Here is an 18,403-nt window from a genome sequence, read left to right on the forward strand (position 1 = left end):
TGGCACACATAAATACAAAAATAGAATAAGAAATAACACAGAAAGGAAGGCTTTAAATAGTGTGTGTGTGTGTGTGTGTGTGTGTGTGTGTGTGTGTGTGTGTGTGTGTGTGTGTGTGTGTGTGTGTGTGTGTGTGTGTGTGTGTGTGTGTGTGTGTGTGTGTGTGTGTCTGTGTGTGTGTGTGTGTGTATGTGTACAGTCAATGTGTGCAGGAAGACAATAGAGTTGTGATGAAGGCGTGACCCGAGGACAGAGTTCTTTCTCTAACCAATGGTGAGTTCTCCCCCAGTCGACAGTGGGTCTTCCTGTGGTTCAGCAGGCATGATGGGAAATGTGGTTTTAAAGCATGTAAGCATGTTACTGAACCGCAGGACACAGTGGAGACGTTTGGAAAGGAGGAAGCACTTCTACTCTGAAAACAGGTATGGCTTTAACCTGTGTGTGTGTGTGTGTGTGTGTGTCTGCGTGTGTGTGTGTGTGTGTGTGTGTGTGTGTGTGTGTGTGTGTGTGTGTGTGTGTGTGTGTGTGTGTGTGTGTGTGTGTGTGTGTGTGTGTGAGTGAGTGTGCATGTGTGTGTGTGTGTGCATGTGTGTGTGTGTGTGCATGTTTGTGTGTGCGTGTGTGCATGTTTGTGTGTGCGTGTGTGTGTGCGTGTGTATGTGTGTGTGTGTGTGTCTGCGTGTGCATGTTTGTGTGTGCGCGTGTGTGTGTGTGTAGTAGGGAACGTAAACTTTCGACCAATGTGTCTTTTTTGTCTTTAAATAATGTACATAATGCATTAAAGCACATAGGCCTACTCTCTCTCTCTACAGCTAGTGTGCATGGATGTCCAGTCCTTGGGCGAGGAGCGGCTCTGCGGGATGAGCATGTGGGGGTGGGTGGAGCAACATAGCAGGATGGGGGTGTGGTCCTGGGTATGAGTGGAGGGACGGCCCCGGGTGTGGAGGGTAGCCTGGCTGGGACAGCAGAGCACTGGGGTAGTCGCCCTGCAGTGACGACATTCCCTGTAGACCTAAGGGAAGAAGGATGTTGGATTATATTTAGATCTGACGTCATATAATCAGCACAGCTTCACATGTTTTACAGCGTCTGGGATCCTTTACACTCGTCCACATTAGGGGTGTGCATTGCCATAAATCTGACAATACGATTAACAATTTGCATTTCACGATACGATGAATCCCAATAATTCCCAATACTAAACAATATGATATACACTGCGATATATCGCAATGTCAATAATTACAAATTTCAAGTTTACAAGTACAAAATGATATGAAATACATTTTTTTTTTTTTACTTGCAAGAACAAGTAAATGGTAACTAACTGTAATTAAAGTACCAATATAAAAAAATAAGTGTTATTTTTTCACAACATAACCCGCATTATGGAATACCCCTCAGGCGTTTACGTGCTATGTATACGTTAGCGCAATTACATGGTTTTTCGTTAAAAACTTGACTAAAAAAATCGATTTGGACATTTTTTTGGATCGATACGATGATCGCACAGTGAAATATTGCGATATATCGCCAAATCAATTTTTTTTACACCCTTAGTCCACATCAAATGAGAACAATCATCATTAATTCATTGATATGTTAACGTTGGTACATATTGTGTTTCTGATAAAGCTGACGCGATACATTAAATGATAGACGGGCAACTATAGGAGCATGAAAATGTGACTCTCTGATCAAAGGGCCATATTATCAGATTTTATGTCAGCATTTACAATAATGATAAATCTGAGAATTAGAAACAAAGGGTTTGTGTGATCGTGTTGTCATTTGTGTGTATTTTTGTTGCTGTTTTGTGTGATATCAGTGATCCTTTGTATTTTTGTTGTCATTTTAAAGGTTTTTTTCAGGTTTTTGGCGGAATTTTTGTATTTTTTGTTTTGTTTTTAAAGTACATCTGTGTAATTTCAGTATCATTTGTTCTGTTTTTCCGTAATATTGTGTGTTTTGAAGTATTTTTATGCTTGGGGGGGCTCAACAAAATTAGACCAAGGGCCACCAGTTATCCATATATCGCCCACCGATATTGGCATAATTATGTAATATTAGTAAATTGGCTATCAATATTGGGTTCTCCTTCGATAATGAAAATTCGATAAAGTAATACTTTGATTGGATATTAGTGTGAGTGGTATAAAACTGCACATATCAGTATTAGCTGCTATTAGAATGGAAATTAAGTGTGAGACAGTATTGGCATAAAGATAACTGCAACAAAAGTGAATATCAAACATCCCTCCTATCTCTCTAACTGCTCACAATGTGCGTAAAACTAAACAGATAAAAACGATTTGCATTAATCATCAATATCGATTGTCAGTGGAAAAAACAAAAGCTTATAAGCAGAGATTAACATCAGATCACCATCAGATATACTTTAGTGATTCCAGGGGGAAATTACTTAAAAAATGTTGGAAAAAAATCAAACCTCGAACAATTAAATGCAGATAGATGGTTTTCACAGTTAATATATTTTTGGCAGCTTTTGCTGCTAAAGTATAGTTTAACAAAGCATTTTTAACTTTATCTAGTTCTTTCATTTTTACATTATTTAAAGATGCACTACCTGAATCTTGAACCATGACAGAGGGGCATGGCTGGATTTGAACTGTAAATCCCGCCCCCCACTCCGATAATCCCTCTCAGTCTCAACCTATGCGTGTGCACACGCATAGGTTGACAATCTGAAGTTGCATCCAAGCATCTATTTCTTTTCTTCCTCTGATTTTCTCTTTTTGGGTTATTTAGCAGTATATGCAGTAACAGCAAGTGCAGGTATAGCGATCTTTCCTGGTGGGTGTTTGGCAGCCATGCTTTACTGAAAACAAGTTTGCATCGTGCACGCGCTTCACTATATATTGCAGCAGCCAATGAGAAGGCTCCTTTGTGGGCTCTGCGCACCCCTCCTTTCCTGTGATTGGAGCTGGAGGGGGTGACCACCAAAATTTTGTCTTCCGCGGTTTTATTAACTAAAATACTTCATTATAAGGCACAGACCGCACGCAGTCGTACGATTTTTTCAGAAATGATTACTTTTACGATATACTATATAATGCTTATAAGAATCTTTTTTTAAAAAAAAGAAAATAATTTCAGTACCCCAGCTTTAAATACACTAAATGTATTTAGTATGTATATAGTAACAGAATTTATTATTAAAAAAATAAAGATGAGAAAACAATTATATATTTTTTAATGTAGTAGATTAATGTTCCTTTCGGGTTTATTCCACCCTAATAGAACTAACCAGACCACTCAATACAAAGCTAATGAGTCGTGCTAACCAACAGACCTGCTGTTCGGAGCCCAAGGTGGGCCTGCCCATCCAGCCCGTAGCCTCCAAGAGCTGCTCCCTCTGGGCTGTAAGGACCACCCTGACCTGTGAGAACATGCATACCTTCAGACCCAAGAACACAACACACATCTGCAGAGAGCCACCGTATGGAAGTATGGAAGACCAACCTGAGCGATTGGACTGGTCGATCATTGGCTGGACTATTCTTCTTCTGGCATTTATGAACCTAAATGAAGGGAAGTATCTGTATATTAATGGAGAAATAGGCCGACTGGAAGACTATTAACCTTTTCCCTTTTACAACCACTTAACCCTTTCAGGGGGCAGCATAAATCAATGGTGGAACTTTACACGTATCAATCAATCTAAGGATAATTGATTCATCTGAATGGATTGTGTTTCAGTGGGTGTGCGTAGCAGTAAATAATGTGATTATTGAATATTGATTTTCAGTTCTGTTTCGTTGAATTGGTGTGAAGGGATTTAATGGTTCTGATGAAAAACAAACAACAGCATATTTCTTCTTCTATGGCATAATAAAGCAGATGATAGCATTGGTTTCTACCAAAAAACACATGTTCCAACTCTGAACTAATCACAAATACTCCACACATCTGCTAACACGGGAACATTATTGACACGCGCAGCAGGCATGTCGATTTGAATGTTGACGCTCCACATTTACACAGGACAGTTTAAGTGAGTATTGATAAGTAGAAGGACTTCAGTGTGTGTATTGATCAGGAGAGTACTGACCAGTTGTTGACCTGTAGGATGGTCAGACCTGTGTCCTGAGACAGCTGCTTCTTCTGCTCCTCAGAAGGATACGGGTGCTACACGGGGCACAGGTACGAGACAGAGGAAAATATAAACAATTAGAGCCATTGGTTTTTATTGTTGAGGTTTTATTTTCTACATTAAAATTGAAAAAACTTTTCAATGCACATATTTTCATTCCTTTTTGTGTCTAAATTCTATGAAGCTTTGTTGTAACAGTGGCTAAATGTGACATACTTAGTTTTTTAACAGAGTAGCAGTTAGTTTTATTACCCAAACGGTTCCTTAAAAAAATCCATTTATAGCAAAGTTACAATATTAGATTTGAATTTTACATGTACTATACTTTATATCAGTGGTTCTCAAGCTTTTTTGGCTTAAGTACCCCCGTTCTCTTATTTCTGAATCCAAGTACCCCCTTTGTCGGACTACATTTTGCTCAGAATACAATGAAAAAATGTCTATAGAGTTTAATGATGGAATGAATGAGTGATGACACACGTTTTAAAGAATCTAATTTTGTGAATAAGTGGAATGAAAGTATTTACTGCCTCCTGAGTAGATTTATTTCTATAGTTTTTATCATTTCCAGTCATCTCCTGCCTGGTGTGGGACCAAGACTGTTTTTGTTCTAATCAAGATCATGTACATCATCATTGTTATGAATATCATTTATAACTGAAAATAAACATTGTAAAGCCTCACATTTTAATGTTTTCATTTGTTAATTTTCCACTCGCTCTCTCTCAAGTAGCCCCTGTTAGTGGCATTATGGACCCCCATTTAAAAAACACTGCTTTATATCACACACTGATTGAGTTGTTGCTTTGTTGTTTTACATTTATTTAACATCATGTAACTTCATTCAATCACAACATTAACACTCAAATTTAAAAAACTGTAAATTCTGACATTTTACCCCCTAATATTTAATTTCATATTTTCTTTAACGAATTAAAAGTGTACAGTTTAACAAGAGGATCAGCAAAAAAGCTTTATGAACGTCAGTGTGAATGATGATGACCTTCCACACCAGCACACACTCACACTCACACTCACACGCACACACACACGCACACGCACACGCACACGCACGCACACATATACAGGTGCTCACAGTCGTAATCAGAGTAAGGCAACATTTGACCTGCTTTATTAAATAGCTAATTAATAACCGAACCACCTCACCAACAGTTACTTTTTTTACACAAGTTCAATAGTGAGCACATTCACATAATCACTTAATCCCCCCTGATTTTAATTGAATCTAATTGACCTGTATTACACGCTAGCTTCCCCTCTATATTCTCGTCAGTGACGTTTTATCTCAGACTAAATCTTCTCACTCAGCTCCACTTTAAACATAAAGTGTATTTAGTTATTTCCAAGTGTAGAGAATGACTTTAAAAGCTTCCACTCACCGTCAGGTGTTGGAAAAGCCACGCTCTCATGATGTTTGTGGCCACTTTGGGGAAAATCCCTCTCTTCTTGTTGTTCCTCCTGTCTCTGTCGCACTCATCCTCCTCTCCTGTGCTTGGAGAGGCCAATCCTCCATCAAGACCATCACCTGCAGGAAGATGGAAAAAAACAAGAAAAAACATGAAGAAACCTTTTTTAAAGCCTCACTGCTTTCCTAAAAATACACATTTATTCATTGTTTTCAGTGGCAGTCAAACATGATTGATCACTGTATGTTTCACCTGCATGTAGAGTTCCACAGACTATTATTAAATACAAATGTAGAGAATCATAATAATATATAATTTAAATGAATATATGTGTTTAAAGAGCTCTAAATGAAAATATTATGCCATATAAAATGTACATTAGGGAGCAAGCCTCTTACAAATGTCACAAAAGGCTTCAAAAGAGTTAACAATTTATGGAAATATTATATGCAAGGATTATGATGGTGTAATGCAGAGTTATTCAACCATGGGGTCGGGACCCCAAGTGGGGTCACCTTCAAATAAACTGGGGTCACCTGAAATGTTTAGTAATTAGTTAAAAAAAAAAAATCAAATAACTATCTTATATGATAGCACCCCATTTTGAGATCACCCACATTACCAAATGTTTAGCGTAACTCTAGCACATTTATATTTTTTAGACTGTGGAAGTAAACTGGAGTACCCAGACTCTTTTGAGGCTGTGGGGCAGAAATGCTAACCTCTAAAACACCGAGATGTTGCAAAAACATGTTGCAAAAACATTTTGCCTCCAACTACATTATATTTAATTCCGAATTAAACTTAAATCCGAATTAAGTGGCTGGTTTATTTCAATTTTAATTCTGAATTAGATAATTCCTCTTTCTTGTAAACTCTTAACTTGCTTAATTTTGCTTTAAGTTAATTTGGGTCGTTCTGCGCATGCGCAATTTAGCGCGATTTCCCGCGATGATGACATAATCCAAGATGGCCGTCCGGACTATAGCCGAAGCTATATATTTTTAAGAGTCTTAGAATACATGGATATAATGAAAAGAGTGGATGGGTGGAAGCTTAAACATGCAGACTTTCACACGGACAGACACGGACCTCAGTAAACGGAACAGGCTTCACCGGACGCTGGCACTAGGGCCCCAGTACTGCATTCACAGGCTGTAATATCACTAAGTTTATCATCTTACCTGTTGTTAGAGCTACTATCTTTACCAGGGAACAACTATTTATTCCTGATGATTGGTTTACTGGGCTTTATTTACCGGTGATTAGTTCCTATCTCCCTTATGTTCCACGGTCCAAAGTTAAACTTAAAGTTATTGTCCAGCTGTTGCTTCAAAACTACAAAACTCCATGTAAGCATGTAGCAGAACACTTCAATACCGAATGATTTAATTCAGTATAACTAATTCCAAATGAAAAAACATCTTGTAACCATGGCCAGTGACTGTTTAAAACATTGTGTATAAGCGTGAGACGTACCTGCATCGCTGCAGTTGTCTAATGTACTGTGTGAAGGCAGTCCACAAGTGCCAGGTGTTCCCAAAGGAGTAGTTGCACATTCATCTGGTTCTCTCAACCATGATGGGTTCTGTGAGGAGGGAACGCAAAGAAAGGTAAGAACAGGAACTATTCCCTCAAAGTAGACATGGATTCTGACTGTCAGGACTTCCATTCCACAGACATTAAAACTTTGTTTGCTACTGTTTTCTGTTGAACAGTCACCACTTCACCTGGTCTGATAAACTATTGCAGGATCCAGTGAAGTCTTCCATGTCTGACTTAGAGCCTCCATCCCTCTCATCCAGGATGAGGTCTGTGGGCATTTTTCCTTTCAGGCAGGTGATGTAGCGATGGCAGAAGTTGTCACACAGGTCATGAACCTTTAGAAACAAAAAAATCAATCTGGGATTGCCTTCAAATTCCACTGCCTTGCACTCCTTAAATAATTTGTGAATCAGTCCAAAACTTTTAATAATGTACGGCTAAATTCCATAACATACAGAATCTCTAAATGAAGGTTTTTCCAGACACTGCTGCCTGTTCCGGAGAGAACCTCTCCACCTGGCTGTGGTCTTTGGGGGTTTCCTGAGGACAATTACTTTTGTCATTAGCTTTGACAATTTGTCTGCCATTGTTTGTGTTTCTCTGGTGCATTCTGCACAAGTGTATCTCTTACTGGGTGTCAGAGTTTCCACAATTGAAAATGTTTTCCTGTAATCACATTTCGATTTTTACCTTCCATCAGACCTTATTTTGATACTGACTGTTGGAGCAATTTTCTATGTTTAAATAATGTTATGTTTTACCTTAAAGTGGTTAAATAAGTTACTGTTTATTTAAAAAATAAACTTGTTTCTTTTTGTGGGATTTATTAATTAGGTAGTTTGCTGTGTAAATTCTGCATGTTTAGTGTATGTGTATGGTACCAGGTGATCCTTCATTAATGAGGAGGGTACGTACTGTATTGGGCGAGCATCGGGAAAGGTAAATGTTTTTTTTTACCTGGAACCTTGAATGACATGAGGAAACACCAAGTTGTTGGCGATGTATAATATAACAAACTAAAGAAAATGTAAAGATTGCTTGGACATTGACATTTTTAGATCCAGCGTAAAGTCTGCATTCTCTGGGCCCCATGGACACAGACAATGATGAGAACCCTGACCTCGATGCTATAACTTAGTTAGTTCTGGTTGGTATAATGGGCTGTGAGGTTAATCAGTATTATTTCTATTCCTACAGGTAATTTTCGATCAACATGATTCTTGCATGTTATCAAAATCAGTAACGCCAGTGAGTGATTTTACAAATCAGTATTTTAATAAAGTAATATCTAATTAACGTAAATCGTGTTGGTGTACGCCAATTAGATTCTGTATTTTTCATCATGTAATGCTTCAGTGTAATCCTAAGTATAAATTAAAACACTCCTACAGAATCTACATCCTATAATGCTGCTCTCCATTGTTTTGCTCAAACAAAGTAAATCTACTCGAAGAAAACTGTTTTGACTCAGACCTTATTTTCAAAAAATGTAAAAGTTTAAAATAGTTAGACTGTTTTAATAAATTATCATTATTGAAAGGGAGACAACAATTTGTTAAATGCCTATTTTAAGAGTTATATTAGGCTACTAATGTTAACTTTTACCTACTTTATACTTGACTTCAGAAAGTCTGACCCCCAGTATGTCTAAGAAGCCAAATGTGGCCCTTTAGCCAAATCGTTAGCAATTGCTAGGCAACATGTTCATTTTGCACACCATGGGTCAATCTAAGACTATGAAATATGACCAGAAACCAAGACTCCAATCACATTTAATGTCCAATATTTCAGTTCAGATATGTATCCTATTAAAACACATGATGTCATTAATTGACTATTCATCCATGTAGAAACCAGCTAGCTGAATTTCAAACAGCAAAGTTTAAGCATTGCTGCAAACTGTTTGAAGATTCAAAGTAACCATTTTATACTAATTGAGCGAACACATAGTTTAAAGACTTGGTTTGTCACTTCTCTGATATCGTATACTGGCTCTTACTCAGTGAGCTATAGGTGCAAACCCAGATTACTTGATTATGTTTTGGGGTTTTTTAAGACAAATTTGAAGGTAGGCTTAGTCCTCATTTCTGACCCAGTAATTACCCAAAGTGTCGGCATTAGTCAGGAGGATTATAGTATTTGAAATCGCCTAAATACCAAAACAGTATCAGGTCACCCACAATACCAAGCAGGTTATACAGGGTGAGTTCAGGGGATGTCACGGCATTTTCATCCATTTTCCTCAGGGAAAATGCAGTGACTAATTCCACCATTAAGTGATTATTAAAAGATAATATAATGTTTTAATTACTTAGCTAATGCTAATGAATAGAATCCCTTTTTGTTATGTTTTTTTCTTAGTCAGTGAAGAAAGATTCTATAATGTTTCCATAATATTTGAGTCAGTATGTTAAAATGATCTGATTTTGTATTTACATAATGGCAACCATTATTGTTGTTGTTGCTTTTCTGAATAAACTACTTTAGCATGACATCATTAAAAAGGTTAACTTTCTATTACAGCAGAAATCCTGCAGCCGAAGATCTTTAATTCAGGCGCAAAGATAAGAAGGTGTGAGTTATTTGTCTGTCAGTCTACGACTGAATGAAGAGGTAGTCAGATTTTTAGAGCGAGGCTGGAGTGAGTTTGGTGGGACAACTTGGCTGTGTACTTTCAAATCAAATTTAAATTACACCTGGAGATGTTTAATTATCATCAAACCACATCTTTAATATCCATACGGATGAACTGTCCTTCATTACTACCAAGTTACATCTATCTATAAAAGCAAGAAAGGTGTGTGTGTGTGTGTGTGTGTGTGTGTGTGTGTGTGTGTGTGTGTGTGTGTGTGTGTGTGTGTGTGTGTGCGCGTGCGTGCGTGCGTGTGTTTGTGGCGTGAATAGCTCCTTGACGCGGTATCTGTTACACCTGAAACTTTGTCAACAGCTTCCAAATATCCTGAGTGTGTGCATCTGTTATTTTGGAGTGGACTGGTCATTTCAAATTGGTTTTAAAATGGCCAAACTTCAACAGCAACAGTGATGTCATCAGACTTCAAATTAAAATGTTCCAACTGATGACGTCATGATAAATGCGGGTTAAACCGAACGGGACATGAGAGGAGCGCCTGAGCCGCACGCACTACTATTACTACTACTATTAATACTATAACTACTATTCTAAAAATCACTTTTGGTTGTATCATGCCAAAAAATTGACGTGCAGAGAAAGAGCAGAAACGTGAAGCAAATATACTCCTTTAACGTTACAGAGTATGTACACCTCTTTGTGCATCCAACCTTCAAACACATACTCATTTGGCCATAATTGACCACTCTACTGAAGCTCCCACTATATGAATACATACTTCTGACAAGCACTGTACTAGCAAACTTAATGACGAGAAAATATTTTAAAGTCAAAAACTGAATGAAGAGGAAATTAACCACAAAAACGTGTAGCAGTCCTACCAACCTTTTCTAACTCCAGTAAATGAAAGCGAAGAACCTGTATGGCCTGGATCATCTGTAAGAAGACAGATGAATTATGGAGAAATCTTCACTCAATGTAAGAATGTGATGCTGTGTTTAGTCGTACCAAGTTGTCCAGCTCAGGGTTTGAGGAAAATATGGGTTTCTCTGATCGAATCTGCAAAACACGTTCACTGATTTATGACCAATTATTTAAAAGACATTTTGACTTGGATTTTATACTTCAAACTGCTGTCATAACTGTTACTCACCTGCTTGGCAAAGGCAGCAATGTCATCGTTGAAGGATTCAGATGAGCAGACGTCACTGTGGTTGGTCATGGCAGAGAGGTGAGAGGTAGCGGTAAGAGTGGACGAGTCTCTGGGTGAGCAGGTTGCCAGCTCACACTTCTCAAACACTAATGCCAGTAGTGGAAACAGTGGATGGCTAAACACACACGTACACACTGTTAACATACTTTACATAAACACAGTCACAGTTGACACAGATACAATATTTGTTACGAGAAACTTTATACGGCAGCAGCCATGAGGCAGCCAGCTGTAAACACCTGCCGTGTATTCTTATTAGTACCTCAAAACACAGACACACTAATCTGGGAAATCCATTTTTAGCCCCTGACAGGCTAATAAATGACTGATTCTGACCCGTGCTTACCCATAGATCTGGTCTTTGTGGTGTTTGAGGGAATCCGGGACGGTGGCTCCATACTGTGACGGAGGAAGCCCCCTGATGTTGTCTCCGTACCCCCCCACGGACATACCCTCTGAACCCGAATAGTGCACCAGCTCTTCATACTGAAACACAAGTGGGAACAACACAAGAACATGAGCATGTGGAACAAAACATGGCTATTGTTTAGTTGCAATGACTCAAAGGTCTTCAGCAGCAGATATTGGGACATGATAAACGTCCATTGGGGACTTCTTTAGTAACATTTGTTTGTACAAAAATGTCTAAAAATATCAGCTTCCATTTAGTTTGAATAAAATTGTACATTTACTAGTAATTGAATTATTACTAGTTCTAATACCTATTTTTTTTCTCTTGGAGAAGCTTTAATAACTTGTCTATGCAGGTAAACCATAGTACAATTTAAGCCTGGGCGATAAAACGATAACGATAGATATTGTGATAGAGATGTAATCGACATCAATAGAACATATGTGCGATAGAATGTTCGATAATTTCACTGAACTCAGTTAGAAAAAAAACGGAAACAACCCGCGACCCAGAACCGCAATGCTTTCTGGGAGATGCCGGCAGATGAATGGCTTGAACCGCTCCAGAGTAGCTGTGTACATTAGCAGTTTCATGTTTCACCATGGATGTACCGGTGCTTGGTTAAAAACCAGACATCCAACAAAGTCAACCTGTCAAAGATCCTCCGCTAGACCCACCCAAAGTTCACGCAAACACGTCATCAAACCACAAATGGCCACTGATTTACTTATGGTCAGATTTAACAAGTGTTCCATACAAATGACATGTTAGCTTTAGATAAAAGGTAACATGTCACACGTCGTGTGAAATAATTTTATTTTATTATATTTCACGTGTCACAGTAATATAACTATTGTGATAATTACACCAGAATATCCTGTTACTAATGCTCTTAGTAAATAATGATTAAATCCTCAAGTCTGATCTGGTTTAATTATCAGAAATCAGTGAGATATTTATCAACCATAACTTTATGTAACTCATTATTAGATATAAAACAAACAAGATTCAGCCGCACTGGTTTATATTAAACAGAAAAAAACACTATTGGAGTTATTTTTCCTTTTCATGTGCTTTTTTTTTTTTTTTTTTGCTTTTTTTTTTTTTAGTAATTTCATTATAAATGAGGAAACAAATGCCAAAATTGCCCCCATAATATTTTATTAATACATACCCTGCTGTTTGTTTCTTGTCAGAGATGTTAGTTCTACCTCAGGTGTGCACTGATTATTTATAAAATGTGTTGCACATTTTTGCTTGATTTGGCATTTATTTAATGTCTATATTTGTACATTGAACAGTTTCTTTTTTTAATTGAGGTTTTTTTGTTTATTTACATAGTTTTGTTGACCTCTTTAAATGTAAAAAAATACATTTTAAATAAAATATTTAAATTTGGCCTTTTTTCTTCTGGTCCTTATTCTAAATAGGTTAAAAAACAATTATTATCGATATCGACTGATATTTAACACTTATATCGTGATACATATTTTGGGCATATCGCCCAGCACTAGTACAATCTCTTTCTAACGTACCCTGGCATAATTCTTGACACTTGGGTTTCATTTGTTAATGTTCTTTAAAACTTATTACTAACGTTTTCTTCTTGAAGGGAACTTTGGTACGACATTTTGAGATTAATTAATATCTGCTTTATATGTTGTTTGAAGGTTTGTTTTTGAGTCTTAAACAGTAAAAATCATAATGCATGACATTTTGAAAAAATGCAATTACAATATGTTAAACTTTAATGTATTTCTATACACTAAAGTGACCTAAGTATTTTTTTTATACACTTGTATCTATTTAATGCATATTGGGGGTTTTCCGTATTTTGCTATTTTGAAAGTAACATACAGTATATTTTCTGTATCACTATAGACAGTAAAGCAAGCCTATCCAGATATATTTGAGAAGAGTGAACATGCTGGTGTGTGTGTGTGTGTGTGTGTGTGCGTGTGTGTGTGTGTGTGTGTGGTAATACACTCACATTTTTCTTTCACTCAAAATTCCAAATGCTAATAAAGAAAGTGCTTTTCCAACAAAAAATAAACTTTCCTTTTACCTTAAGAATTGTGTGTGTGTGTGTGTGTGTGTGTGTGTGTGTGTGTGTGTGTGTGTGTGTGTGTGTGTGTGTGTGTGTGTGTGTGTGTGTGTGTGTGTGTGTGTGTGTGTGTGTGTCTTTGTAGCAGGGATACGCCCCTGATGAGAATGAGCTCACGGAGCCGATAGATGGATGAATTTCTCCTCATTGTTCATTCTGAACACTAAAACCAAATGAAATCAAAGCAGAAAAAGGTCACACTGTGAACCATCTGCATTATCCACACTTACAAAAACCCAATGATATTCCTTCTTCAGGCTGATTTGCCTGTATACCATGCAGACAGAAGCTGATATCCCTCACAGCCTCACACACACACGTCACACTGACTGACCCAATGGTCATTTATGCACCACTGCTGCTCCTGCATGTGTGGCTCTGGTCATCAGAGCTGCTTCTGTTTTTATTCCTGCTCTGTTATAATGATCTCACTCCCATCACAGACTCCTGCTGGGTCACTGAGATCACACAGGACACACAGCACCTGCTGCCTTAGCATGGACACCTTTCACACCAACGCTCTTTCTTTCTACTTGAGCTATAATAATCATGAGGTACTGAGCAAACTTTGTTTTGAAAACGTTGATTATAGTTTGCAGCTACACTTAGCAAAAGATAAGTATAGATTTTTTTCCCCCTGCATATTCATTCAATTGGCTTTCATTTATTCTGCAAGTGACCATTGACATGGGAATTGTTTGTTGTTTTTAAAAAAAATATAATAATAATAATAATAATAATAATAATAATAATAATAATAATAATAATAATAATCTCATCAGTAAGCAAAAAGAATAACTTTAGACAATCTTGAGACAAATATGTTACCAAGAAAGCTTCGACACAATCTTTGCTTGACATGAACTCAGTTGCCTATTGTTTCCTATTCACGGCCAGTATCATTACTTTAAAAACATGTTGAATAAATGTGTGCCTATTTAAAAATTTAAAAAAAATATTCCAAAAGATGAGCACTAACTTGTAATGAGTTGGAAATGTTGAATCTTCTAGAAATGTACTGAATGTCTGAAAAAAATCGATGATTTTTTTATTAATTTTTAAATCATATACATTATACTAATTTCACATACCTGAAATACAATTTGGGACTAGATATATTAGAATGCAGTTGTGCTTTTTGTTTTTTTTTTTGTTGAGGGCTTAACAAAATGCAACTATAATTATATTATATATTAGAGCTCCGTCTTTGATTATTTATTAGAATTGAACTAACGCTGTTTGTCAACATTTCTTATATCTTGAATTCCCTTCTCTGACCTCCTGGAAACCCACGCATACAGGGATGGTAACCACTGACTTAAATGGATGATATTGTTGTATTTCAGAGTCCTACATTGTCAAAGGTCTATGGAGCACCTGTCCCTGAACACCTTCTCATTTTTAGAAAAGCGTCCACACAGTCGCCGCTGCGCGTCTCACTTTACGCACGGCTCCGATCAAGTTTCTGTGCGTCCCGCGGATCAAAGCGCACTGCTTAACACGACAAATTCCGCAAATTTTAGCCTTCTTAAAGTCACGGAGCTAGTGAACAAAACTACAGCGGAAAGTTCACTTTTTAAATACGTTTTGATTGATTTATTTCACCGGAATATGACAGGTCCTATAGGCGCAATTGAATTGGAGTCCATATTTGTAATTATGAATCATTTCCCAGTGAACATAGCCAAAAACAAACACATAAAAACAACTTTTCATACGCACAACATGAACCTGTTTCACACAACATTCTGCATATGTAGTGAAAAAGACAAACTATGTTTATTTTAGGAGGAAAAAAACATATAATAATAATTTTAATAATAACAAAACACAAAATCCTATGAAATAGCTTCACAGTTACTCCTAAAGTTGGAATAATCAGTTTTAAATCAGTTTCTCCCATTTTGTTTGTGATATTGAAGATGGATAAGTATAGGTGTAGCTCTATGTGCTTCTAGAAAATGATAAAGGCGGTTTTATTTCTGATTTGTGGTGGAAAAACTTGAATAAGTAGGCTTCTAATAATTTACATATAGTCAAACAATAATATGATTGAACTAGAACTAAAATAATAGAACTAAATCCAAAATTTTACATAATTTATTTTAAAAAATTAAAAACAATACCATAAAGCAACATCAGGACTAAGAGAAGAAACTAATATGCATCATGGGTAACAGACCATTTTAGTCAAACCAAAGGAGCTTATTTATAAAAAAAATTGACCTGTTGATTTAAGTATAGGTCATACCACATGCATAAAATATGTTTGATTTACGTGTATTCAACTGTTTAATTGTAGCTCCAAAAATGACAACTGCATCCTTTTATACAAAATAGTCTTCCAATCAAAGATTGCCATCTCATTCTTTCATCTTTTTTTTTTTTTTTAACTCTTTATTTATGCCATTTACAAATAATATCAAACCAAACAGAACAAAACAGCAGGGTATTATTATTATTGCAAAAATTCCCTTGGGTCTTATAGATTATCCATTTCTTCCATTTCTGCAAAGATTTCTTCCATTATTTCTTCCCATTGTGACAAAGTTAAAGTGAGTCAATTTCTTGTAATAGTTTTTTTGCTGGCCATCAACCTTTGTAGAGGTACAATGAGCCATCTCATTCTTTCTATGGATCATATTTAATCTTTTCCTTGTTTCTCAACCTCTCCACACTTTCCCACAGCTGTGATTTCTCAGTCCACACACACTATATTTCTAATGGCTCTTCCACAGAGGTCTCAGGCCTCCCTCTCCTCCTCCACCACCATCCTCTGAATCACTGTAGCAAATAAACTGACCTACTTACCGAGTTGGAGAGCTGCATATCCTCTCCTCTCTGCCCCTTTCCTTTGCTCTGCCTCCAAGTGACATGACTGTCTAACCTTTACACGACAATGAAAGCTTTATTGGGAAAACAAGGTTTGTTTCTAAGTTACTTACTACAGGTTTCACTGTAAAACACTATTAATCAGAGTTTAGGGTTTGTTAAGTGGAATGGGAATATTTGGTATTTACAGTAATCTCTTTAATAATGTCAGGCCAAATTGGCATGCATGTAAAGCATATTTAGCATACAAATAAATAAAACATATGATCTAATGTCCTTTGACAGTTAAAAAAAGGGGCCCTGGGTTTTAGCTAACCTCACACTATAATGAATTCCATTCAACCACGTGCTCTAAATGTAACTATTTCCCACCTTTAAACCTGCATGCTTTGAAACACTTTGTTGATTAAAAACATAAATAAGTGAATAAATGAATAAAAAAGAAGGGAACCTTACCCTCTTCTCCATGCGCCTCGACAGCCAGTCCTCCCACGGAGATGATGATGCTCTGCCGGCTAACCCAGTAAGCTTGGCTCCCCTCCTCTTCTTCTATGGCTCCTGGAAAGAAGGATTGTTTATCATAAGATGTCAACTTATCTCTAATGTAAGCAGCGCATATGGAACAAACAGGAACCGCTCGGAAAGGTATCGAACCCAGATCCTTCGCTGTGTTTACGCCGGTTCCATTACGGGTTTTATTACTACATAATGACGGACTAGACGTTATAAAAAATATTATGATGTGTGACTGATAGTTTCCAATGCACTGGGCGCTATTAAACGCAACAACATTTCAAGCAGGCTATTAAAGGCTATTGGCTGGTGAGTGAGTGACAGAGAGGGAGAATGAGGTTCCGGTTAATGCTGTAAAATGTCCCACCGAGTGTTGAACAGCGCGTAGGGGCCGTTAGTCCAGCAGCAGCAGGAGCAGGAGCCCCCTCCCCCGGGTTAACGCGTCCGCCTGGTGCGCCTCTGGCCCCGGATCACGGAGCGTGTGGATGCTCGGTGCTCGGACCGGGTAAGAAGACCAGCCTCTGTCCGATCTCTGCGCGGTTTTTGTGGATCCTTGCGCTCGCTGTCCGCGCAGCATACGGCGACAGGCTGGGAAATGTCACGGCCGGGGGAGAGCGATGCTGTTTTCAGCCTGAGAGGAGGAGGAGGAGGAGGAGGAGTGATGGTGGAGGTTTCAGACTAGGGTCAAAACGCGGCGGGGGCTTTCGGCCCCCACCCTCCACTCCATCCCTCCCCTTCCTCCGTCACTCCTCCTACTTCTTCTTCTTCCTCTTCTTTTTCTTCTTATCACACACTCCAACACCACAACAGCATCCTCTGGTCCTCCATCCGTCCATCCTCCCTGCGCTCCATCACCATCCCGGGATAACCGGGGACCAGAGCCGTGATAACTCACTCCAGCTCATACTGATCCATAAAAATGAAGACAACCAATAACTGAACTAATTGCCTCTTACATCTCCTAGCACACGCAAACAGGACTATAGACCTATTATTTCACACACAAAAAAAAGCGTCTTGATGGTTTGATTAATAATGCAAAACTTTATTCACCTTTAAATCAGTGACAGAAAGCAATAAATGCTGCTTCTAAAGTCAATTAAGTTAAATTCAGAATGTACCTGTTCTCTAACAGTCATAAATAAGTTCTAAAGCGTGCGTGGTGACAATGAATTGATGGCCACCGTCAGAGTGCTTTATTGTTTTTTTTGTTTTGTTTCAACAGTTTGACACAACCCAAATGTCACCCTTTGGCCCTTCTTTATGTTGACTGAAGAGAAAAGAAAGTGAGAAAGCTAAACTATTAATGTGGGAAAGTTTAATTTTAACCAGAGCTTGTAAGAATGGGCTTTTTCTCATGTTAGTGGGACAGCTAAACTCCCAGTCTTGTGTTGTAAATGACACCTAAGTAACATAATAATTATTTAAAACGCTGGTCCCAGCCTGGCCCCGCAGCGAGGGGCCAACAGGCGGCTGCACTTCAATCATCGCACGGCGGCCTGTCGGGGATCGGCTGCCCGGAGCAGGCGGCTCTGTGGGCGGCCCCTCCAGTCTGTGAGGGCCCGATCCAGCATGGGGGTCTTTTAACTCGGCAGGGTGCGGGTTTCCCACCGGAGTGATCACAGCGATCAACCCCCTCCTTACACTGAGCCG

At 38.1% G+C, this 18,403-nt stretch overlaps 1 protein-coding gene across 1 annotated transcript; it reads right to left on the reverse strand.

The window, feature by feature from the left end:
* Window positions 1-601: 601 nt before the first annotated feature.
* On the reverse strand, window positions 602-17,458 carry meis3 (myeloid ecotropic viral integration site 3). The gene is made up of 13 exons (XM_028464605.1): window positions 17,118-17,458; window positions 16,694-16,795; window positions 11,236-11,375; window positions 10,830-11,004; window positions 10,685-10,735; window positions 10,562-10,612; window positions 7,272-7,421; window positions 7,021-7,129; window positions 5,515-5,660; window positions 4,073-4,149; window positions 3,484-3,542; window positions 3,314-3,400; window positions 602-1,012 (listed from the first exon to the last, which is right to left on the reverse strand). Exons 2-13 carry the CDS (start codon window positions 16,703-16,705, stop codon window positions 813-815), a joined length of 1,257 nt encoding a protein of 418 aa, XP_028320406.1. The 5' UTR covers window positions 16,706-16,795; window positions 17,118-17,458; the 3' UTR covers window positions 602-812.
* Window positions 17,459-18,403: the final 945 nt, after the last annotated feature.

Source organism: Gouania willdenowi, chromosome 13 (assembly GCF_900634775.1).
Source record: "Gouania willdenowi chromosome 13, fGouWil2.1, whole genome shotgun sequence".
Classification (NCBI taxonomy): Eukaryota; Metazoa; Chordata; class Actinopteri; order Blenniiformes; family Gobiesocidae; genus Gouania; species Gouania willdenowi.

What these genes read in the sequence shown, in the direction of transcription:
- meis3 (XM_028464605.1), bottom strand. An exon ending in CACAAAGACCAGATCTATGG is followed by an intron (nt 11,005 to 11,235) that starts GTAAGCACGGGT and finishes GTGTGTGTTTAG; the next exon opens with CCATCCACTGTTTCCACTAC. An exon ending in ATCCTACAGGTCAACAACTG is followed by an intron (nt 3,543 to 4,072) that starts GTCAGTACTCTC and finishes CCCTTCATTTAG; the next exon opens with GTTCATAAATGCCAGAAGAA.